The sequence below is a fragment of the Hoplias malabaricus genome, chromosome X1 (assembly GCF_029633855.1).
Source record: "Hoplias malabaricus isolate fHopMal1 chromosome X1, fHopMal1.hap1, whole genome shotgun sequence".
NCBI lineage: Eukaryota > Metazoa > Chordata > Actinopteri > Characiformes > Erythrinidae > Hoplias > Hoplias malabaricus.
In genome coordinates this window covers 8,796,745-8,822,036 of record NC_089818.1, presented here as the reverse complement: position 1 = coordinate 8,822,036, position 25,292 = coordinate 8,796,745, and the positions used below count along the sequence as shown (strand labels likewise).

General features: G+C 40.4%; 1 protein-coding gene and 1 pseudogene across 1 annotated transcript; one reads left to right on the top strand and one right to left on the bottom strand.

Moving 5' to 3' along the window:
• The first annotated feature begins 5,340 nt into the window (after positions 1–5,340).
• Positions 5,341–6,610, top strand: LOC136676074 (cysteinyl leukotriene receptor 1-like; annotated as a pseudogene).
• A 2,321-nt stretch (positions 6,611–8,931) lies between these two features.
• On the bottom strand, positions 8,932–21,882 carry LOC136675692 (arylacetamide deacetylase-like). The gene is made up of 5 exons (XM_066652399.1): positions 21,533–21,882; positions 18,166–18,394; positions 15,869–15,938; positions 13,732–13,903; positions 8,932–12,589 (listed from the first exon to the last, which is right to left on the bottom strand). The coding sequence occupies exons 1-5, from the start codon at positions 21,671–21,673 to the stop codon at positions 11,969–11,971; spliced, it is 1,233 nt and encodes a 410-aa protein (XP_066508496.1). The 5' UTR covers positions 21,674–21,882; the 3' UTR covers positions 8,932–11,968.
• Between the last annotated feature and the right edge of the window lie 3,410 nt (positions 21,883–25,292).

Genomic DNA, 25,292 nt, shown 5'->3' with positions numbered 1-25,292 from the left:
TCTTCTGTCTCATAGTGGGCTGCAGAAACAATGATTCTTTAATGATACCAGATGTAATAATGGGGAGTGTAGGAGTGGTCAAGGAGTGAGGGAAGGAGGTAAGTGTAGGAGACTTTAATAGCACTAACTAAAAGGAAACTAAACAAAGGGAAGCTAAATACAAGGGCAAAACGCAGAGGCTAAACACAAGGGCTAAATACTGAACAAGGCTAACCACTAAACGAGGACTATACAGAACTAAGGGGCTAAACAGGAAACACTGACAAGGACTATATAAAGACAACACAAACAAGAAACACCTGGACACTAATTAAGACACGATACTAGAAACACAAGGGAAGGGTATCACATGACCTGGGAACAAGCAAGAAGCAGACACAAGACATGGGGAAGCAGTCACATGACCAGAGGAGCACACACAAGAAACAAAACAGAACAGAACACAAAACAAAGCATGTTACACCAGATTACTTAGTTGTCTAAAGCCCTCATGGGCCAGTAGAGGGCACGTAGTGGGGGTTTTCTAGTCATTTTCTGCGCTATATGTGTAGCATCATCCTGAAGAGGGAAAATCAAGCTAACCTTCCTGAAGCACACGTAGGTCTAATAGCAAAGGCCTGACATTTCATCATAATCTCAGCAGAAAGAGCTAGATAACACAGTATCACTCTGACGGAAGTGGTTTTGTTGCCACTGAGAACCGTTTTTGAAGTGTTCTTTTCATTATGTGGAATATAATGTAAAATAAAAGAATAAAAAATATATATTATTCATACGCTCCATTTAAACTCCAGGACTTATATTTTATTCTCTTATTTTACACAGTTCTCTCATGAAAGCTTATAAATATCCACTCCTATGAGAATGTCATGTACCCTCAGGAAACACAACTGCACTTTTAAACCACTGCTGTACCTTTAAAAGGTACATTTATGCAGTTCCCGACAAAGTAGAACCAATTTTGAAGATGTTTCAGTGGAAAAACATGCAACTCAAGAGGCTTCTGAAGTCAATATGGTGTGTACTTTTCATACGATGCGTACCAATCTTCACCAGTGAAGAACAACCCTCATAAAGACTCTTTTAAAGACCTTTATTCTCAATGTTTGGTCCACCTACTTTTACATAAGATGCAGTTTCATCACGCCACGGTTACCACAGCCGTCAGCGATGGGAATGGTGTCCTTGGGCCCATGTGCAGCTCGAGAGTGTCCATCATTATTTCCTGCCATTTTGTCAGTGCAAACATTATAAAGTGTGTCTACAGATCACGTTTGAGTCTGAAGTGAACATTTCCAAACAAAGAACCTTTAAAGAAAGGTTTCCTCTTACGATATTTCACAAAAAACACAACGACAGCATGAAACAGAAAACAGACGTTGATGATAAAATCATTCCTTTGCTTCTTCACAAGACCATAGAGGAAATTGCACAAACTGAAAAGTGGAGAGTAGACCACTTCCCACAGCTGTGTCTCAGACATCTTACAGTCGACTGTAACGAAGCTGTAGACTTATCTGTTACCTGAGGTGTCGCAAAGACACTGTTTCTTTATGTCAGCACATATGCAAACTGGATATAGACTCGATTTGAATACTGAACTCACAGCTCAGAGCAAGAACAGCCATCTGTTTCAAAACACTCTACGACACTCAGGTAAAGTACCACTTCCACTGATCATTAATTAATGCTCTTTTTAATTATTGCTGTTTAAAACCTTAAAGTGGACATTTCTGGGGTCTGAATAAAACCCCTGCGATTTTGCTGCTTTCAGCACTTGTTCCTTTAAATGATAATAAGCCGCTTGCAGTTTACCCCAGACCCAAGTGCACAGCAGTGGGGAGCGAGGAGCAGAAGCTCTTGTTTTGGCCGTTTTTGCTTGGTTCTCTTTCATCTCCATTCTCATTTTCTCACTTTTTTACGCAGTGCTCTTATTCTTCTGTCGCGTCTTTGTTGCGTTTAACCTCATTCTTGGTCTCTCACATAAACGTGGGTCCATCGCTGTGATTGGACAGACTCAAACGAGGGGGTGAGGCAGTTCCTAAAATCTCTGCAATGGACGTATGGAACAGAACAGAATAAGAATGGCTCATTTTATCCCATGATTTTTAATTAGGCAGCACATAGAAAACTGACTGGGTGGTCTTGCTACATGGCTTTTCTCAGAGGTGCATTCGTCAACCATCTATGAAAGCACAGTACCGAATTAGACATGTACTCATTGACCTTATATATGAACAACTGATGTGTTCTACTGTTGTTGATTTAATCTATACTTGACCACACCGATGGTCTTATCTGCAACAAACATGCTGTGTTTTCCTGTTTGCAAGTGTTAATTTGCAATGGCGGCCTCGTCATCACTCTGCAGTCTTGTGCTTCAATACTGTACGCTTTATTACCTCCAGGTCCTCAGTGATGAAGATGTTATTACGTGCCTCAGCCTTTGTTTCTTCTCCTCCTCGGGGAACAGAGATAAGATCGTGGTTTTGCTGCTCGCTGAAAAATAACAGTAATAAAGACCAGAGGCCTCATTCCTGCAGCTCCATCTAAAATCTCTCTTTATACTCTCACTGTTTCCTCTGTGTCTCTCTACTTCTCTTTCTCTCCCTCCACCCCCTTTCTCTCTGTCTCATTCTCATTTTTGTCTCTCCCTTTTATCTCTCTGTCTCCCTCTCTCTCTCATTCTCTCTACTCACTTTCTCCTTTTTCTCTTTCTCTTTTTCTCTGTCTCGCTCTCTCATTCTATTTTTTGTCTCTCTCCTTCTCTCCCTTTTCTCTCTCCCCCCTTCTGTTTCTCTCTTCGTCTCTCTCTCCTCCCTTCCTTCTTTTTCTCTCATTCTCTCTCCCTTTTTCATTCTACCTCTCTCCCCCCTCCTTCATTTTTTGTATTTCTTTTATCAGTTTCTGTTATTTCTACTTCTCTCCCCCTTTCGCTCTGTCTCACTCTCTCCTCCTTTTTCTTTTTGTCTCTTCCATTTTTCATCTCTCTCTCTCTCTCTCTCTCTCTCACACACACTTTGTGTTTCTCTTTTTCTCTCTCCTCCCTCTGCTTTTTCTCTCATTCTCTCCACTCTTCTCTCCTTCCTCCTCCTTTTTCTTTCTCTCTTCCATTTTTCATCTCTCTCCCACACACACACACAAACTTTGTTTCTCTTTTTCTCTCTCCTCCCTCTGTTCTTTTTCTCTCATTCTCTCCACTATTCTCTCGTTCCTCCTCTTATTTCTTTCTCTCTCTCCCGTTCTCTCTCTCTCTCCCTCCCTCTCTCAGGTCTGAGCTCCCTCTCCTGCAGCTTTATCTTCTCCCTTATCTCTCCTGAGGTCAGAACCATCTAAGAAATGATGTGATGTAATACCTGTTTGTTTGCACCTGAGCCACTACACTCTCAGTATCTCTCTGCCCTCACCTTTTAGCTGAACCCAGCCATTTAAAGTGCCCTCAGCGTAAACCCAGATGTTCAGCGCTTGCATAATCTATAAATAAATGCAGTAAATGAAATGTGGACACTCTGGAGCCTAAAATCATGATGCTCAATGCCAAGTGTGGGTCAAGGGTGTTTAAAAATGCCCCTAGCAATTGACAGTAAATCAGTGAAAGTGTAATCTCCAGAGGGGTATAGTACCATCCAGTATGTTGGATTAAGTTGCAGCAGCTTTTGTAATCACCCAGTCACACAGCCTCCACCCAGTAGATGGTTTTGTCGCAGCAATAGTCATGTAACAACAAACCCTCAACTGCAGAGGACATATAGAACAAGCAGGTGTCCACATACAGTGTATAAAATCAGGCAGGATTACATGGACTAGCAAGTAGTTTATGGAGCTAATATCAGCACTCATTCTTGCAGATACCTTTTCCATTCGTGCAGGTGAGTCATGCAATACCTGACATCTGATTACAGTCTCTGCTTGCTGTAAACTGTCAGACAAATCCCACTGCAGCTTCCCACTTAAGATCTGAGAAACAACCCAGTCAAAACAGCATTCTTTCTCATTCCTGACCCTTAGAGTTGGGCGGTCTGTTCTTCTGGCCATAAGAGATTGATCATCGAGCTGACACTGGACACCACTGCCAAAAATTCCTAGACAATTAAACACATCTATTTCCTTCAGCTGCAGTGAGTGCATTTGCATTTTTCCTTGGAGAGTGGAAAGTATTTGTGTTGGTTTTCCAAACAAAAATAATCTCATACGAAATCCCAATTAACCTCCTAAACCCTAAAAGGCCGCGTCCCACTGATCCATCATTCCCTAGCATCAGCAGCTTGATAACACTGCTCCAGAACCAGGAATGAGTGCACATGGGCAAGAACATCCTAGAACAAAATGATTAAAGCAGAATGTTGTAGTAGTAAGATCTTCAAAAATAAGTACATATCGTCATATAATGGAAAATATGTATGTTCATTTTTTGTTCATTCATTATCTGTAACCCTTATCCAATTCAGGGTCGCGGTGGGTCCAGAGCCTACCTGGAATCATTGGGCGCAAGGCAGGAATACACCCTGGAGGGGGCGCCAGTCCTTCACAGGGCGACACACACAGACACACACACATTCACTCACACTTTTGAATCGCCAATCCACCAACCAACGTGTGTTTTTGGACTGTGGGAGGAAACTGGAGAACCCAGAGGAAACCCACGCAGATACAGGGAGAACACACCACACTCCTCACAGACAGTCACCCGGAGAAAACCCACGCAGACACAGAGAGAACACACCACACTCCTCACAGACAGTCACCCGGAGGAAACTCACGCAGACACAGGGAGAACACACCACACTCCTCACAGACAGTTACCCGGAGGAAACCCACGCAGACACAGGGAGAACACACCACACTCCTCACAGACAGTCACCCGGAGAAAACCCACGCAGAAACAGGGAGAACACACCACACTCCTCACAGACAGTCACCCGGAGCGGGAATCGAACCCACAACCTCCAGGTCCCTAGAGCTGTGTGACTGCGCCACCGTGCTGCCCTCGTTTTTTGTTCATTTTTAGTTTAATACACCATTTAAACACAGCAGTTGTTGCTCACATTGTGTGAAAATGTCATGATGAGTGGACCAATAGAAATGCTCTAACTGCACTTTAAGGCCCCTGCTGTACCTGCGAAGAGACATTTACACAGTTTGTACCGAACATCTCTCTACAGGACTTTTGTTATGACATTGTAATGGATTGTCTTCTATCTAATCTCTACATAAATATCTGTAAAGAGATTCTAAACCAATCAAGGCCCAGCATCATCCAGTCGATGAATAAATGGATTAATGGTATTTGTCTTTTAAACAATACTGTACTTAAGGAACAGGATGTTTGCATATAAAATAATGGATAATAAACCTCTCCAAGGAGGTAACTATGTCCTCCCCTTGAACTAAGCCTTAGAGGCAGTTTGACCTGTTTATTACTACATACTGTAAAAGGTTGGTGACTTTTTCTCATGTGCTCTGGTTTATAGGCTCCGTTGACGCCACTTCAGTGATGGAGGCGAAAGACAACATCTCCAACCCACTGAACCTCAGCTGTAACCACTCCCAGGAGTACAAGTTTACAGCCTACACTGTGGTCTTCAGCCTGGTCTTTGTGTTTGGTCTCTGGGCCAATGTCTGTGCGCTGTACATCTTCTGCAAGTTTTCGATCAAGAACCGCCTGTCCACCATTTTCCTCATCCACCTTGCTGCCTCAGACCTTCTTTTCATCTTCACCCTGCCGCTACGGATTGCCTTTTATGCCAGCAAGTCTTCAAACATGCTAGGATCTTCTCCCAGACCTTCGTGGAAAGCCTTGGACTTAGCCTGCCGTATCTCCACCTACATGTTCTACATCAGCATGTACTGCAGCATCTTCTTCCTGACGGCTCTGAGCATATGCCGGTACCTGGTGTTGGCCGGTCGGATTCGCCTTCAGAACAGCAAGGCTTGTCGGTGGGCTCGGATCGTGTGCTGGATCATCTGGGTCTTTGTGGCGGGAGGGAACATCTTGTACATTGCTGTCACCTTCGGGTTCAGTATGGAAACCGAAGGATGCCTAGAACCCTCCGGCACATCTTGGGATGTACTGTATGAGCTGAATCTGGTGGTCCTAGTGATCTGCTTTGTATTTCCTCTGGTCATGGTCATAATCTGCTACTCGCTCATGATCCGACACATCTTGCGGAATAGGACAGGGCAGAGGCAGAGGGATGTGGCGCTGATTTGCTTAGTGCTTTGTCTCTTCTGCTTGTGCTTCCTGCCCTACCACATCCAGCGCACCCTGCACCTCCACTACATGAAGAACCACACTGAGATAAATTGCCAAATGCTAGCCACTTTGCAGAAGACAGTAGTGATAACCCTCTGCTTTGCTGCTTTTAACAGTTGCCTGGACCCGCTCATCTTCTTGTTTGTCGGCCATGGATTCAAACAAGTAATAAACAATTGGTTGGCTCAGTGTTTGCTACGAGGACAGTCTGACCACAGATTCGATTCTTCCAGCTCAGTTTCTGTGCCTCCACCTGCCGTGCAGCTACCTTTCATTAGAGGACCTAGAAACTCAGAAACAGATTAGGCTTCTCCTGTGGTATTCCAGTTATCCCTAGAAGAGAACACTACAGAGTGAGTTCCCTCCAGTTCAGCTCTGAACTCCATCTTCTTGTTTCCTAAGTGTAGGAACTTATGAGCTGCGAAGTAGGAGCATGTTTCATTAAACCGAATTGCACTGCGCTGCAAGACCTGACTTCAGGATTCTCCAGCTTCTCAGAGACTACTCAAGGTTTTCAAAACAATGACTTACACATTTGTTTCTCATTTACTGGAAAGAGAACGACTGCAGAGATCTGTGAAAGAAATGAGTAGATGAGCTGTATCCATCATCTGAAAACTTGGCTCAGTCAAAGTGTTGCCTGCAAACGGGATCAGATAAGCTCATGGTTCTTGAGATTTTTCTCTCAGAACAACAAGGGGTGGAAACATCTAAGGACCGCTATCTATCTAAAATTGACAGATATTTAAAGATAAGATCGGGGCGTATTGATGTTCAGTTGAGGACTAAACTGGCTAAACAGTGTCTTCATGCATGCATAAACAACAAGCATAAGCCTGGATTAGTCATATCAAATGATTAATGGAGAGCACATGGTAAGTCATGTACTGCTTTCTATCGCATGTCTTAGAGATAAGCATCTCCTCACTGCCCGTGGCAACAACATGCACTTTTTTCACTAACTTAAGCCTGTTTGATATTGCATTCCCCAAAAGTTCACAGTTCACAGACGATATGTTTTTTGCTTGTGGTTAAAACAGACTTTGTCATGGAATAAATGAAACCTTTTGGCCTAGAAACCTGTCCTGATTGGACCTTCGATTCCTAACCATAAAATAAAGGGTTTTCGTACTGTATTAGATGTTTTAAAGAAGTCTGTTTTAATCCCAGTCAGACTCTACTCACTATCCCTCATCTCAGTCTCTGACGCTTCCTGTTTGTGTTTAAATATAAAACTTTGATAACAGCACATGGGCACATTTTCTGCTCACAGTGACGGTGTTTCTCTGTTGTTATGGAAACAAACTAAACCATCTGGTGTGCACAAATATGAAGATGATGATGAGGTGTGGCATTTGCATTGCCTCTAACTATTCGGTAAAGAGCAGACCACACCTTGTCGGGTTCAGGTTTGTGAACCCCAGATTACCTACAACACTAGGTAATATTAATATCTTAAAATGATTGTGATGCTCCACTGACCTGTAAAAAGAAAAATAGTGCCTGTGTTTGTTTTTTCTACTCTGGTCTACAGAAACTGCACTATGTAACTTTAACTAACAGATATCACACATAGGAACATTTGCATTAACATCTTAGGTAACAGACATTGTACGCTATGGTAGTGGGGAATTTTATTTCCATGCACAATTGGACGTTAAATAAAGGCTTTGTCTTTAGAAAAAATATGATTTCATGACTGCAAGCAGTGTAGGAACATGATGTTTGTTTTGCTCTCACTGCCCAAGGCTTAATGCTATTTTGGCTTTGTAACCAATGTAATAAAGAAAAAAATTTAAAAATTTGGCTTGAATATGTACTTTTCACCCATACGTATGAAACTATAACCAAAATGTTATTTGTGATCTCTACACTGCCCTCTAGTGGCACACTGTATTTATGTCATAGTTCCTCAACATGGGAATGTATAATGTTCAATGATGTAACAATGTAAAATGGAGGTTTACACCTAAAATCCCCAATTGACCATTAGCTTTATATAGTTTAGTGCACATTTACTGCTCATTGTACTGCACTATGTCACTTTTAAAGGAAGGTAGGAAGCCACACCCCTCCCTCTCCCATCTCCCTTAATTTCAGGACAGTGCTTTAAAAGTGAATTACTTTCTGCAACTCTAGGGAGTGGCTTTTTGTATAGCATTCCTTTAAACCTGTACAAGATTAGAGTGCTATTGCTTCACACACAGATGGTCTACTTTGAAAACAAACTAGAGGCATTGTGCTGAAGTGTGGCATGAGTTGATATTTCATGAAGGCAGAAAAGCAGTGGAATATAGAAGAGAAATGTATCATATTTAACACGGAAGCTACTTTTGGACACCCTTCAAAGTTCATCTCTAAAGAGCAGTGGCCAAAATGTGGCTATGGTCAAAAGGTCTAAAAATTGATGGGCACTCAAAACACTGCAGATCTGGCAAAGCAGCAAGCTGCAAACTAACAAAAGCAGGAGACACTCATGCAAGATGTGTCATCGAGATGGCGACTGCTCAATGTTTGCAAGAACTTCTACAACAAACACGAGGAAATCCAGAATTTTTTTAAATTAATAAATCAGTTCTGAAGCTGGTTTTGTTCACATTTATGTGTGTTACTACACGCAATGTTTTATTCTTTACGCATATATAACATTTAAATAGTTAATCTTACATATATGTGTACAAGATACAGTCACAGGACTGGAAAAGGTCTCTTAATGCCATGACATTACACTGTAGCAGTATTTGGAAAAATCTGCCTACCCTGGAAAATGATCTCTCTCTGAACGTCTGTTACCCTATATTTTTTAAAAAAGTAAGATATGTAAATACATATTTGAATAGTTACTCCCAACACACACAAGCATGCACACAACAGTAAAAATAGGTGGCATATTACACTGAAGCTCCTCTAAAATGCACAAACATTGGCTTAAAACAAAGGTATAATACTAACAGGTATAACACATAGGAACATTTGCATTAACATCTTAGGTAACAGACATTGTACGCTATGGTAGTGGGGAATTTTATTTCCATGCACAATTGGACATTAAATAAAGGCTTGGTCTTTAGAGAAAATATGTTTGTTTTGCTCTCACTTAATGCTATTTTGGCTTTGTAACCAATGTAATAAAGAATAAATAAATAAAAATAATAATAATTTGGCTTGAATATGTACTTTTCACCCATACGTATAAAACTATAATGAAAATGTTATTTGTGATCTCTACACTGCCCTCTAGTGGCACACTGTATTTATGTCATAGTTCTTCAACATGGGAATGTATAATGTTCAATTATGTAACAATGTAAAATGGAGGTTTGCACCTAAAATCCCCAATTTACCATTAGCTTTATATAGTTTAGTGCACATTTACTGCTCATTTATTGAATTTAACATCACATTTTCATTCTGAAATCTATGCTGTTAAAACATGTCCCTATTTTTGCAGGATCCCCTTCTTTGCCATTACTTTTATAGTAAATGTTAAAAAAACTGTGGTGAGGATTTGATAGCATTCGACTACAAGAGCATTAACAGTTGCTGTCAGTATGCACAAAGCTCTCCAGGTGCTGGACTAGGCATTGTGTGAATGCATACCTCAGCTGATCTTCCAGTTCCTCTCTCCTTTTAGTGACCTAGACTTCTCTGATCCCAGGGGAAATGCTTTAGCTCAGGTGCCTCAGAAAGTAGGGGTGGGTTTACCTTCATCTTCCCGCCAAACAATATTGTACTTTATCAGAGATGGACCCCTCTGGCCCTCTAATAGGTCACATGACGGTGAAGAGAAGGAACTCTCAAAATGAGAACGGCTAATGGGACCTCCTAGAAAAAGAGGAGTGGTGGTGAATCACCATTGTTAAACATATTTAATAGAGAAAACTGAGGGTAAAGTGTGACATGGTGTTGTATTATGTATATGCATGACTTATTTATATTTATTTTTAATTGTCGCTGAAGTCACACAGTTGTTTCCTCATCACACAATGGCAAACTGAAGGGTGAATGCTAGCACATGCTTTGCACAAGACATGTCAATTAAACTATTACTACTTTTTTAAATGTTACTAGCACACCACTATTGGACGGCTCAACGTGCTTGGAGGAGAATGCTAAGTGCCCAGATGTGCTATGCCAATTAACAGATGCTCATGCACAACAAAGCCAACAGCGTGCCCATGGAATCCTGGCTTTGGGTCACTGAGACAAAGACAGGGAAAATAGCAGGGCCCCGTCTGCAGATGGGAAGGGTAAATGGCACATGTACTTTTTTAATGCATGAAGAATGAAGTTAAATCTAAGCCACTAAAAACCATACAGACAAAACAGGGCATTGTAAATGTACATAGAACTGACCCATGCCTGTGTAACACCCCTTAATAAGTATATACTTGGTAATATGTGATATCCGCACATGCAGTTTCTCAATATTAAATCAAGGCAGTGATGGGAGAGGTTATATTTCTGTTTGTTTAAAGGGGAGAGGTTACAGTTGAGTGTGTTATCTCACCGGTGCATGTTTCAACGCTTATTCTGAGTGGGAAAACACTATCAAACACAAACAATGACCTGGTCATACTTTAACACACAGTGAGGCCCATCTTGTTGCTCTTTCTCTTTACACATGAACACACACACCCTTTGTCTTCAAGGCACTTAGGAGAGGGCAACGTGACAAAGACAAGGAGGGAGATCGTAGGATAAGACAGTAGCGCAATTTTACACCAAGGTCACATGAAGAAGAAGAACACCACCCCACGGCCAGCGGCTCCAATCCAGACTTCGTTCAACTTGAGGACATTTAAACAAAGAGGCTTCTTCTCATATTCCACTTTCATCAGGTCTGTTAAAGCCCCCCCCCCCCGAAACACACTTCAGAGAGCAGTCACAGATAAAGCCTTAAACCACAGCCTTCAGTTGACTCTTTTTACTGCTTTGTCAGTCTGAACCCTATCAAGTACATTCATTATTCAGTGTGGAACATGAGATTAACACTGTAGAAAACAAAGTGTGCTAAGAGTTGAAATAATATCAACTTGTGTCATTTCACAAAATGAAAAACAAAAATAAACGGGCAACTTTGCACTGACGATTATAGACTACAAAAAGCAAGTCTTGCTTTTGTTGAATGTAGGTCACGGAGCCGTGAGTAAAGTCATAAAGAGAGTCAGTGGTCATGAGAATAATCCAAAGCTTTTATGATGAAGTAAAAAAAAAAAAAAAAAAAAAAGTGCCCTTAGGAATAAATCCCATCCGCTGCAGCTATATAAACAGCCCAGAACAAAAACACAATATATTTGATTCAATAAAAAAAGCAACGTTGCACAACTAACCACAGCCTGGCACCAGGAGGGCATGGGAGAGAAGGAATGTAAAGCTAATTTTTATATAAAAAAAAACAACAATAATAACTTTTTGGTAAATTATAGAATTCACAATTTTGAAAATATATAATTAACACATTTTACAGAATTATATAATTTGTTATTTTGAGAGATTACACTGTCATTGTGCAGATTATGAATTGTGTAGCTTTATAATTTGCTGTTTTTAAAAATGAAATATTTTGCTAATTTTTGTGAATTTATAATTTACAAATTTTGTGATTTTCAAAAAAAAAATTTTGAAAAATTTTGTAAATTTTTAATTTACAACTTTTTTGTATAATTATATCATTAAATCATGTCATGTACAAATTGTGCAAAATTAGACCATTTACAAATTCTGCTGGAGCCAGAGTATATAGTTGTTGATCATCCTTTGGGCGATTTTGAAGTCGGTGGGCCACATGGTGAACATGAGGGCCCCGTGGAAGCCGACTGGGTAGTGTTGGTGTGTCACGTCCACTCCGGCCTGACGCAGGCGAGTCACGTACATAATGCCGTCATCCCGCAGCACATCATACTCGCAGGTCAGAACGTAAGCCTTGGGCAAGGGCCTCAGAAGGGCGTCCGGCACCAGCAAAGGTGAGGCCCGTGGGTCTGTCAGCGAATGGGACAGGTTGTCGAGAGGCTCTGAGCTCTCTGAGCCCCCTATGGGTGGAGCACTGTAATTGTACGCTTGGCTGTATGACTCGGGCAGGAAGGCGCTCCAGTTGACAAACTTGAGGAAAGCTGCTGATTCTGGTCCGTTATGACCATTGGCGAGCATTGCCCAGTACAGGGACTTATCGCTGGTGAAGTACTGACTCCAGAAACGGACCATAAGAGTGCGGGGCAGGATGGGCATGTGCTGGTTCTGCTGGTAGGATGGGGTGTTGAGGTCCAGTGCCTGAAGGACTGGGTAGATCAAGGCCTGGATCTTCAGCTTTATATGCTGCTCTGGGTCCAGCTGCAACTGTGGTCAGATACACAACAGAACCACATTGGCATACAACTCACTGTTTGATTCACTGCCAGTTCCACCTGCTTGAAAGATTTCCCCAACACATGATGGCAGTAAAGTCTCTCTCTAAGACACGATGCTACACAACTTGCTTTTAAACTGCTGCTAACACAGTAGGTGGGTTTCAATCCAAAACGTTTGCATATGTTTTACTTAATAAATTAATATCAGCAGGAAAAAAAGCACAATGAGTCGTATTTCCATTCACTCCACTGCACTATTTCCATTCCCTGAGAGCAAGGAGACGACGGACCACAGTTGGCAAAGTTGGAGGTCCACTAGTGTTTTGCACAGCCACATTTTAGCACTTTTTTTCTTTCATTAGGTTCTTTTGTTATTCTTTATAAATAAGATTAATAAACACTTTTAATCAGCACAGTGTCAACATTTTTATCATTTAATCATTTTATATCAGGCTTATACTCATTATTATATCTCTCAGAGTTGTTGGTGATATTTGTATTAGTGTGTTTTCCAGAATAAAAGTCTCTGAATGTAAAATATGTGTGGGGAGATTATAAATGAGTTATATCCGGTACAAGACGGTAATCTGAGTGGTCCGATGGTGGACCAGCAGTGGTCTACAGTCAGTGGTGTGCCAGCATTTTAAGGCCAGTGGACCGCTGTCTGGGATTTAATATTTAACTGATTTAATATTTATTGTTTGGGGCGAATGTGTACTTTGTTGTATAGAGCTTGTTCTTAATGTTTTGAGTGGATAGTAAAATTCACTGTGGTCTCTGACTTTTGCTCAGTGCTGCTGTGTGTCTACAATATTCCACCCATGCTCTAAAAGAAGCAGCTCGGGTGCTGGTGTGAGAACAGAGTGGTAAAGTTTGGAGTAGAGGGAGAGTCGAGGGTTAGTCCATTAAAAGCTTGGGTTCACGGTGCTTACTTTTGAAAGCATTTGCGCTCACTTATATTTGTAGCACAAATGTGTGGTCTACTGTTATAAAAAATATTAATATAATTAATTTTCCAAAACCAAATTAATGGCACCTTGCATGACGTAATGGCTGCTAAGACTCCTCAGTGTCTGCTTTGAAAGTCATCACTGTACAAGGCTGCCCTCTAATGTAATACCTGTCTCTTACCTGTTGTGCCACAGCAGCTGCTAGGTTTCCTCCTGCACTGTCACCGGACACGGCAACGCGTCCCGGATCCACCTCATACTGCTCCAGGACGTCCAACCGGAGAAAGTACTTGATCACTCTGTACACATCCTCAAACGGGATGGGGAAGTGGTGAGCAGGGGCCAGTCGGTACCTGCACACAGTTCAGGTGAGGTTACGTTACACCAAACTCCACACAAAGAACTACTGTTAATTAAAGTGGGTGTGGCTATTCGATTGAGCGATTGTTTAATATTTTGCACGTAAATCAATAATTTTTTTAAAGGTTAGTTGTGCTCATTTATGTACCATATGTCTGAACTAAACATAAGAGATGTCCGATCCACCAGAGGGCAGTGTAAAATTAATCCCTGACAGAGGCTCTAGTGTGTAAAGCAACACTAAGTAAGATTGCTGGACTCCCTCTAGAGTTGCAGGGTGTAATATAATGTTACATCACTGTTCTGAAGTCAATGTGTAGGGTAGTTACATAGTGTAGCTTCTGCAGTGCAGTGCTGAGCCCAGAGCTCTGTTCTTTTCTATCACAGCTCAGTGGAGCATCATGATTATGAAGTTGTAATTTTAAGTTAAGCTCAGTATTCCTTCAATGCTCCACTCACAATAAGAAGAATAAAGCCCAAGTCATTTCTACTACATGCTCAGTGCTGCAGAAACTACACTATGTAACTTTGGTGGTGGGCAGGAAAGCAGTGGATCTTTATTCAGTGTGTTTTACATTGAGCCTGGATTGTATATGATACATAATTAATCCAACAGTTCTCATCTGAGTAAAGAGTATGGGCTGCTTTATTTGTTTTCAGATTAATAATAGCCTACATGTTTCCCATTGACCAAATGGGATCATATTATATTGATTATGTGATGGTGTTGCTCAGTGTTCCCATCTACAAAAGGCAGCACTAAGAGCTTCCCTAAGAGTCTCACTACGGTAAACAAGCAAACCAGAGAACCCTGCTATTCAGAGCTAAAAGGTTTGGGTTCACACCAGCCGTAAATCAACATTGTTTTATCTGTGGAGCTTTTCTACAATTACAGCTTATCTTGAAAGGATGGTGTAGCAAGATTTCACATTCTGGGAATCTTTTACTCCACATACTGGAACTTGTTCCAGGATTTGATGGTACTCTGCCATGGAAACATTAGTGAGAACAGGTACTGGATCACAAATGTCATTCCAACTTGTCTCAATATGTATAGGGTGTACATCCACCAATCCAGTGAAAGTGGTTCTGTGGGTTTAGACCCCTCTAGCCAACTCTTGTCATTGAGTATGTTGAGGTTAGGATCATGTGTGGCTGCTCTTGACCATCCCATTCTATCAGTCAGTGTTTTCTACGAAGATTATATCAACATTAATAAAGGCTTATTCCATCTAGTTTTCACAGCCGTCTTGACATTTTCCAGAATGATACTGACTAAAGAAGCTTTTATGCATGTTAATATAACTTTAAGCTTTTCGTGAGAACTGATTTATGCCAGCCTTAGAAACAGTGCATAACTGTAAAGTGTTACTTGGTTGGATCCAGCTTTTCCCTGCTGAATTTTACCAGTTTATAAAATGAATTTCAGCAAAGCCGCTGCCTTGTCTAATCAGTAGGCAATAACAGAACTGCTGGTATATTATTATCGTTCACTACAATTACGGTTTAATATATCCATTGTTTACTCCTTGGGCATTGCACAAACTCTGCCTGAAATTGAAGTCACTAATCATGTGCAAAGCAAAGCAGAGTACCCTGGATGAGGAATGTGTAAATAGCTGTTTTAGGTAGATCCATGGCTTCCTGTATTGTGCCATGCAGTCTGGGTGAGGCCAACCAGGGTATAATGTCCATCGTACATTGTTTGTAAAGCTTGATCTGATCTCTATTCAAAAAGGCGAGAGCTCTGTTCTACTGCCAAATGCATAAGAGGAGCCTGTGTGTTTCAACAGTGATATAGTCATTCATAATTCAGTTCTGCTAAACCCAGTTTGGGTTCAGACAAATGTTTAAGCTACTTTTGAAGTGTTACCACTGGCCAATTTCAACATACTTCCAGCCCCAAAAAACAAGGTAGTCTGGGTTTTGATAGAGGAAAGAGGTGACAGAATACTCACTCCACAGAAACAACAACCGCATTGAGCTCTGTGACCATCTGCCTGGCCAAGAGATCGTAGGGCCCCATTCCTGTAGTAAGAGACACAGAATAAAGGCAAAAGACACACTAAAATATTGGATAAGGTTATGCTGCGTTCTATTTGAACTCAGATGTCGGAACTGGAAAGCCCCCAAGTCGGATTTCAAACACTGAAAGACAGGCCAGCCTCACCAAAACAGTTCAGAATCCAAGATGGCTGCCCACACAGCACCACAGTAGTATTGTACAGTTTATTAGCGCTTCTATCTATTTATATCTCATTAAATCAGTCGTACATACAGAACTGTCCAACTACTGTATGTGTACGTATTTCCCTGGTGTTTAAATTCATAAAGCAGTTATCGCTAACAATGCCAACCAGGAACAAGCTAAAAATGAAACCTACGGCACAGTATTTTCCAAACGTTTAACTGGAATTTGGTCAGCTTTGATGTGACCCCCAGCTCTGACATCTGACTTATGAGGTAAATGGAATGCAGCATAAGAGCTAGGGTTAGTATCCACTGAATTTGTTATTTTCAGACCCGTAATCATGAGTTTTCTCACAGTGGAAAGATGGAATCAAACACTTGAGGGTTTGTCAAATCTAAATCTACATCTAAAATTTTTCTCCTGTCTTTCAAAGATAAAATATTTGATGAGGACAAATATGGTGGGATGCTAGGCCTTGGAAGGTCGTTTACTTTGCATCCATTCATCTGTTTTCACTTATTCAACTTTGACTTTCAACTTCCTTATGCAAGCATATTATTTTATGTTTTATCACCTTAGAATCAACGTGTACGTAATGACCGGAAAATAAAGAAGGAAGAGATAGTCTCAGAGGTTTGGCATGTTGTAATTTAACAATCAAGTTACTGTACAATGCCAATTTGGCCAAGACATAACAGAAGTAAACAAACAAGCAAAATACATATTATTTTACTCCCCAACCCATTAATTCAAAAGTAATGAATGCAGCTAAACTCCAGATTGATGTCAAGATGGATTTTTACATGGGGTCCCAACAGTGTAGCAGCAGTTGGGACCCCAAAAACAAGCAGTGAAGTGTCCTTATGTATCTCAGAATAAACGTGTTCACCCTCACAATGATGGTGCCACCATGTGCAATCAGCGGGAAACTAATAACCGGGGAGGAATTTCAGCAATAATCTGGGGATAAGACTTTTTTTTAATGGATTGTTATTCATTTCCCTCACAGTAGAAAATGAGGTTTGATGCCAATGACCGTAGTTGTCTGGCACAGTTGTAGCATGGGGTGAAGTTTGTTCTATGCTTCACTGATAGCAGCTTGATCAGACAGCGTGATATCCCATGTCACAGATCAGTTCACCAATGCTATGTCAGCCATGTTACGGTTGGTAACCGAGGATTGCCACTGTCAGGATGCATGTCTAACAGTTCCACCAGATGGTAAGGTTTTGTTTTCGCAAATGGGGTGTGACTTCACTCTGAGATGATGAAACTACAATTGCGCAAATGTATACAGTCAAGGAAACAATAGTGAGTCTCTGTAATTATTTTTGTATTGAGCCATGTATCAATCATTAAAAGCTTTTGTAAAACACCAATTAAATTACTGTTTACACATTTTAGAACAGATTTTTAAATAAAGAAGTATATAGAGTCGATAAGATATGAGATAATTCATTTGCAAAAGGATTGTAAGGAATATAAATGGAGAAAAACAAGTGTTTTTGAAAACAGAGATCAAAAATGTTCTAAAAAAACCACACAATATCAGACCGAGCACCAAAACTGTCCCTTACAGATCAAGAGTAATTAAATCTTTCATCTTTGTAACAAATAGTAGAAGATAAACTCCACCCATCCTTTAGATCTGAAAAATCCACAGGTGTTTGTGTCCATGCCCCCACTGAGAAAATATGACTGAAAACAAATGGGACTGATATGATGTGGAGCTGTGTTTCTCAGAACAAAAGACTGACAAACTGCTCCAAAGCTACTGCTCAAAGTACTTCAACGCTTTACTATCACTCAGGAGAGCTACACAGCTAAAAACATCACATCATTCAGTGTGGGTGAGTTTGCTGTTATCAACTCAATACTGATACTCATCACAACCAATGTCATCTCTGTTTAACATGGAGACAACACAATTTGTTACAGCTCAATTATTATAATAGATGGAATTGTTTTGGAATTAATGGAAAACACCAAGCTCGTGGCCTAATCTGAGCTGTTTTTGTTGTTGAGCAATTGAATTCATGTAGTTCTGAGTGGTACAGGACTCACTTGAACTGCCCAGGCACCATCCTCCCCCATGTAGGTAGATAATGGCTCTCCTCTTTTCACCAGCTCCTCTCCTGTGCTTCGGTTGATACACCACCACATCCACACCATCGAAAAGCTCATCCGCCACCTGAACCTTCTCATCTGACTCAGGCACCACCCGCTCAGCAAACGTAACGAACATCATAACGCCCATGTAGTCCTTCAGCCCCAGCAGCTCACTGAAGTCTGCCTATAGAGGGGAGGATAAAAACAGAGGCCAGAAATCTCAGGGTTTAGTGTGCGAGTTTGGATTCGCGCTCTCTGGAATGGACTGATAGGTAATCAACTTATTTGGCCTGAGCTAGCACCCCAAGATGCTAGTACAAACTCTTGTTTAGCATGCTAATGTTAGCTGACACAGTAATGGTCCTGGTGGGCTACCGTAGCCCAGAAACCAGGATATTCACCAAAACAGCATAATAACTACTTGGATTCAAAGCTAACTAGATAAAATATTATATATGGAGTGACTTTAGTGTCAAAGAAGGTAATGGAAACATTTCCCTGAGGCAGAATGTTTTTTAATGAGCAGGCAATACCAAGCAGTCTTTAACAAGACACGGAAAAGCCCAAGATACAGTTTCAACCCAACGTTGAATTAAACTTAATAAATAAACATCGGGGAAAAAAACAATAATAAATAAATAACAAGGCGTCTTCACACAAGGGGACCCACTCTACATGGGCAATTCCGCTAGGTCTTTAATGCTAAATTTTGGTAGTCATTACCAGAGATTAGCAGAGTCAAAGAGATTGATTATTTCCCTTTGGGCAAGTATTTTATTGCTAGCTTGCAGAGTGTGAAGAAAATATAGCCAAATGTTACAAGAAAATGTTCTAACCTAAAATATCTGATCACGTTTTAAAGCAAACGAGCATTTGAATTAAAGTTAAGAGAATAAATCTTCACCAAGTGTTTGAAATCAGACTGCTGTGTACCTGGTGTTGCTCTGACAATAGTAAGAATGAAGAAAATGGATGACTGCAAACATCTGAGATCATATGGTGTTTGCACACGGGTGTTGGTCAGATGACAGACATGCAGCCGGCAGGTCAGTTGATGTTAACTCTGATGTTGTTCTAGTGTACAACTCATTGACCTCACATATTTTCCAGGGTGAAAACAATTTTCTCCATTTTGTTCATAACCTAATAACCATTTACAACAAATACTACTGACTTTCATTAGATCATACAAGAACATTAGCCATAGTTATAGCAGCATGTGCTTGTAAGAGTGGCTTAGTGCAGTGACCAACATTGCTAATGGAGATCAAGCTTCCTGAAGAGTTTAGTTCAAACCTTAATCTGCCTTACCTCATCCAGATAATCAATCTCTTCAGAAGACCTTGATCAGCTGGATCAGGAGGTCTAGATCGGGGGCTGCAATAGTAAGTACTTGGCTTAGACTAGGGTTTCGCAAAAACTCTTTTCAGGTTTTCTTCACCATCACAGTTAGTCTGAGAAAATGACTTTCACATTGTAGGCTCAGCTTTTTCTAACAACCAAAATGAAAAACACTGACATTAGGAGTAGGAAACACTACTTAACCATGACCCTGCCACCTAGTGTCCTGGGTGTATTGGAGACAATGTACTATATTAATTTCAAACATGGCTGCCTCCACATGAACCTTGAAAGTTGAAAAAACGTCCAAACACAGACATTGAAAAGACGACTATTAGACGTATTTTGGACGTCCATTGATGTTATTAATTGGTCCTGAAATAAATTACTTGTTTAAAACGCGTTTTGGACGTCCACTGACGTTATCGATTGGTCACCACTTAACTAACTTATTAAGATGGAATTTGGACGTCCATTGACATTTAAAATATGTCCTTGACGGACAGACTACTTATTTGAACTACTTTATTATTGAATTATTTTATATACTACTATTTTGAACGTCTTGGGACGTTCCTTGTTTACTAGGTTAGATTTGTTACATCAAGAAACCATGACCATGGAAACTGCACTGATTCTTGTAACATATGCACAAGACGAGTTCGCAGTTCCATTGGGTAGATGTGTGATACCACAAGGAACATTAAAAAAGGCATATTCTGTAAATAATCAAAGGCATTTCATTGCAGTTCAGCTTACTATCAAGCATGAAACTATGAACGACTTGGCTTATGACTGGAGTTAGGAAATCCTGGCTTTGATTCAGAACACCTTTCAGCAGCATGTCGCCTGATTTCCCCCACTGCAAATCTAAGCATAAACCAGTTCATTAATTCTACCTTGTCAAAGCTCTAGCCCTGAGGCTTTAGCGGCGCACTAACCCTAACACTGCGCGCTCTTTTCCTTTCAGAGTCTTGTACAGTGGCCAAGCATCCACCAACTATGTGTCAGAATGAGACTGGGCTCTAGACAACAGGGCAGGGATAGTTCAGGCTTCATGTTTTGCAAAGTGGCAGGTTCAATAAAAACAGAGGATTTGTCAAGTTAACTATGTTTTGACAGCAGTGAGATCCCGAGGCCTGAGGGAGTACTTGTGAAAATGAGCACATCCCCAAAGCTGGATGACATGGACAATACTTTTAAAGCCCCAAATCAACAACAACGCAAGGTGAACAGAACTCGGGGATTTAGCAGCACCATAAATAAATATTGATTTCCATAATAAGGTCCTATTATTAGAACAGGTGAGCCTAGTGCTCGGATTATGATCTGATATAATCTGTTGTAACTGCCACTCTGCCTTGCAGTACTTAGGCCTACACATTAAACCTTGAGTAGTGACAAACGTCAAATATATAATATAGAGCTGCAGCACATGGACACACTTAAAACGTAAAATCCTGATTATATAAATACAGCGGTTTATTAAATTAAACTGCAGCCACTTTGTAACTACACTGACATTTTAATTAAACTAGAATCGTTGGATTCTATCATAATATTATGACACTAATGAGCTCGGGGTTAATAAATGCAGCCATAAATTAAACATTGCTTCTTCTACAAAAAATGTGTACATTTTTCTACATAATTTGCAAATTTAAAAAAAGTATAGTTCTAAGCAACTAAATGCATTAAATTACATAATAATAATAATACATACCAAGCGCAATTATTGAATTAAAATAAAGCATTTGAATCACTATAAGTGCACACATGCACATGCAACAATTACATGAAGGATGCACAATAAAAATACACATGAAATAGTAGTATATTGATAAACCATATACTAAAGCAAGTCGTTAGTAAGAATTAGCACTTGCAGTAGTGCATTACTGGTCCATTTACTGCGATAAACACATGCTCAAAGTTGTGTAGAGAAGCCTCTTGCTGCTCTAAATCCATAAATCAGTTTTACCAGGTGGCTTAAACTTCTGAAGAAGCAGTCCGTCAACATGAGCTTCCATCTCTCTTCAATGTCGTCCGGAATGGGCGAATAAACGTAATACGCCGTGAAAGCGCCTAGCACCAAAAACAAAATCACTGCTTTGGACCTCATTTTAATAAATTAACAAACCCTAGGAAGAGTCCACCGTGAACCGCGACCGCAGGGACTAAACTGGAACGGTGCGCGCTCCTGCTTATCAGCGCGCGCACTTCGGAGTAAATCCGCGAGAGTGTGGAGGGGGGGTTAATTTTGGAACGGACAGAGCTGGCACGTGTGCTCGTCTCCAAGCGAACGCGATAAGGCGCGTGGCGCCGTTCACGACGGAATTCCGTCCGCCTCCCAGATGACTCTTTTGAACCGATTCTTTTAAAGCAACTGTTCGAATCTACTCACAGGACTGACTTTTGTCAATGTCCAATGTTTTCATCCGTGGAACAGGCTCAAGACTTTAGAGGGAACCCTGAAAATCACAGGTTTAATACTTAAAATAAATTATATGTCCAGTTCAATCAATAATAACGGATATAATCCAAATTATTTTTGACAACAAATAAAAAATGATATCGTGCTATATCTCAGTGTGATGTGATGTGGAATAACTACTGAAAATAGAAAATAATGTTGTCACACTAATATTTATTTAACTGTATTTATTAGCTTTTTAGCTCTTAAATGTCCCAAAATAAAAACGAAGTTTGCACCAATATTTGACTTGTGAGCCAATGACAATTTCGCTTTTTCTACATATCTTTAGGTTTATCAAATAGAACTAATAATAATAAATAATAATAAAATACTCTGTTGTTCCATAGAGGTTTGTAATGAATTCTCGCAGAAACCTTTTCTAATATGTTGATATAAGGAAACTAAATAGTAAGAGTCCTGTGACTGCTCTGAACATAAAACCAAACTGTGTGAATTCCCTTGAAATTTCTCTCAGGAACCTCTTGCAGTTCCGTTAGTATGAAGATGATGATGGTGATAATGATGATTATGAGGAGGAGGTGGTGGTGGGATTATTTAGCTGATTTATAACTCAGTGAAAATGTCCTTGACACCCATAGTTCCAAAGAATCGGTTCAGGTCAGAGTCAAACTGACTCAAACCTATCAACACTCTTCCCAAATCCATTGATCACAGGTGCCACGCGCTCCTGTTGGGTGGGTTTCCCGGCTGCGCGAGCTGCAGTCACACCTCGTGAGGAGTTCTCAGGAGGCTAGCGATAAAATGCTAACGTCTGAAAGAAAGTCCGTGCTGTGAAATAACCCCCGAAATAACCCCGTGGACAATGTGGAAGTTTAGCGATGATTTTTCATCAAAAAGAAAAAGCCCTACCTAAATTATTTAACCTTTTTGATCAAAGAAAAGTGAGCTTGTAAGCGGCTTCTGCTCTAGCATTTATGAAAACTGTTTGGCTGGTGATGACCCGGTTCTCTATATATAGGCCAACCTCAGTGAGAGAGTATCAGATGTTTGAAACGGGAGCTCATTACGATTTTCACAATGTTAGCGTGTGACTGAAATGTGTTTTACATGTATATTAATATTCATTAAACGTTTTAATATTTACTGCTCAAGTTGCCTGTAATGACATGCAGAAAAATATGGTCAATTTTAAGCACTATTAAAACAAACATAAACACTATTAACAATATTGAACACCTGAGAAATTATAGCAATTATAATTAAGGAATAAATAAAGTTTAAATCTGTAGTTCTAGTGGTGTTTTAATAGAAATGTTGCTAACGTTTCAGGATGTGTGTCATAAGAAATTTCATTAAACATGAACCATTTGACATATATTTAGTCCTGGCATATAACTTTCATAGAGGAACTGAATTAACATATAGACAGATACAATTAGATTCTGTAGAACTACAAATGCATAAAAATGAATGAATAAACAGTAACCCTAACCCCTAGCCTAGCATTAACATGTTCCTGTTCTGGAGTCCACGGCACACATTGTCTAACATCAGTGGAATCCAAGCATAATTGGTTTTAAAAATTAATCATCTGCTGATACTAATATTAATATGGATGTGTATCCTTTGTCTCCTCAACATAATGGGGACAAATTGTAATGTATTTGCAGACCCATGCTAAAAAACAATCTGCATGATTCACAAGCTGTCAAGCTGTTTTTAATGAGCAATATTGTGTACTGTAGATGTCCCATAACACTGCAAAGAATTCCACCCTTTTCCAAACAAGCTCTTCATGGATTACATTGTTGAGGTAAAAACTCTAACCCGGAATCAGTAAGATACACTATACTAGCAAACGTATATCTGTGTCCAAGCCTTACATCACCAAGTGCAATGCCAATCATTGGATGAAGTGTTGTAAACCCTATGGATTAAGAATGGGTTCATAGGCGTGCACAGGAAGCCGAGCAAATATTTTGGCAATACAGTGTTGGTTTATTAATTGCTGCTTGCATGCACCGTAAGACAATTTGTGTCCTGGCCTCAGCGAGGGTGATGTGCCATGTGTCCACGCACGTGAGCCTGTTTTCCTGCACTCGGTGCTCTGTTCCGTAACTTCATGCAGGAGTTTCAGTTTTTAATTGGGCAGAGTGGGGGATGCTTCACTGTCTGCCTCCACCCGTGATCAGGACTCCTCATGTGTTGGGAGGTGGTCCAAGGCTGCTGGGGAAAAAGCCTTTAATGCAGTGCTGGAATATCAGAGTAGTTCCCAAACTGTGTGGGACTTCCCTTACAGAGTGCTCTTCTTTGCCTACGCAACAATCCTCGGTATGGAGGAAACCTCCAGCACAGCTTCTGGCCATGTGACACTACCATGTGACTTTCTCGTTCAAGGCGCTTTACATACCATCTCTCCATCTCCAGTTTTTAAATTAAGATACGGAAAAAAAGGAGTGTTATTTTTTTCTTTTTAAGATGAAAACGAATGGTTTCTGACGCCCAGAGGCTAGGACTCATGCTGTGTCTGAGACTCAAACATGCAGACAGAATCCTTTTAATTAGTTGAGTGTAGAGGAGCGAAACCTTGGCATATCAGCATATTTCCACAGTTCTGTAAAATGCAGAGAGCCAAGAGTCTGCCGGATGTGCTCAGCGTTGGTCAGGAATGTTGTTGTCAGGCCATACTGAGGCTAAGCTTGAGAGGCGTTAGCCAGGTCACAGTCACTTAACTTTTGTTAAACGGAAAATAATCCAGGACAGTTTTTGACAGGGCATCAAGTGTTTCTTTATTTCAAAATCTCCAAATATTTAAGACCTTATTCCCTGCTCTAAATGTTGAATGAGTTCTTGTTTATTTGTGTAAATTTAACACTAGGCTTAATACTTGTCACAATGTTGAGGTGTTTATTTTTCTATAAACACATTCTTTATAAAACATCTGTAGCATCAAGTCTAGGAATATTAAAGTTAGGATCAAGATCTCCTTATTGTACAGTGGTGGACATCAGCTGCAGGCAGTGACATGTAACTGTGAGGAATACTAAGTTAAACATGTCAAATTAATTCAATTTTCTACTTAAAAGGATTCAGCCTGCATGTTTGAGTCCCAGACACAGCATGAGCGCTAATCCATTGTAGAGGGGGGGGGGGGGAGAGCCCATACAGCCCATGGAGAAATTAAGTGGTCTTATAGTTCACATGGTTAACACTTATCTGTAGAAAAGTCTCAAGGATGGCCTTCCTTTTTTAAGCTGATAAATAAGTAGGTTAAATAAATAACCTACTTTCTGGGTCGGTAGGA

Excerpts from the sequence above, each read along its gene's own strand:
- LOC136675692 (XM_066652399.1), bottom strand. The coding sequence starts at position 21,673 with ATGAGGTCCAAAGCAGTGATTTTGTTTTTGGTGCTAGGCGCTTTCACG. Across the intron at positions 15,939-18,165 it reads ATGGTGCCTGGGCAGTTCAA|GAATGGGGCCCTACGATCTC; the intron begins GTGAGTCCTGTA and ends CTCTTACTACAG. Across the intron at positions 13,904-15,868 it reads GCGGTTGTTGTTTCTGTGGA|GTACCGACTGGCCCCTGCTC; the intron begins GTGAGTATTCTG and ends AACTGTGTGCAG.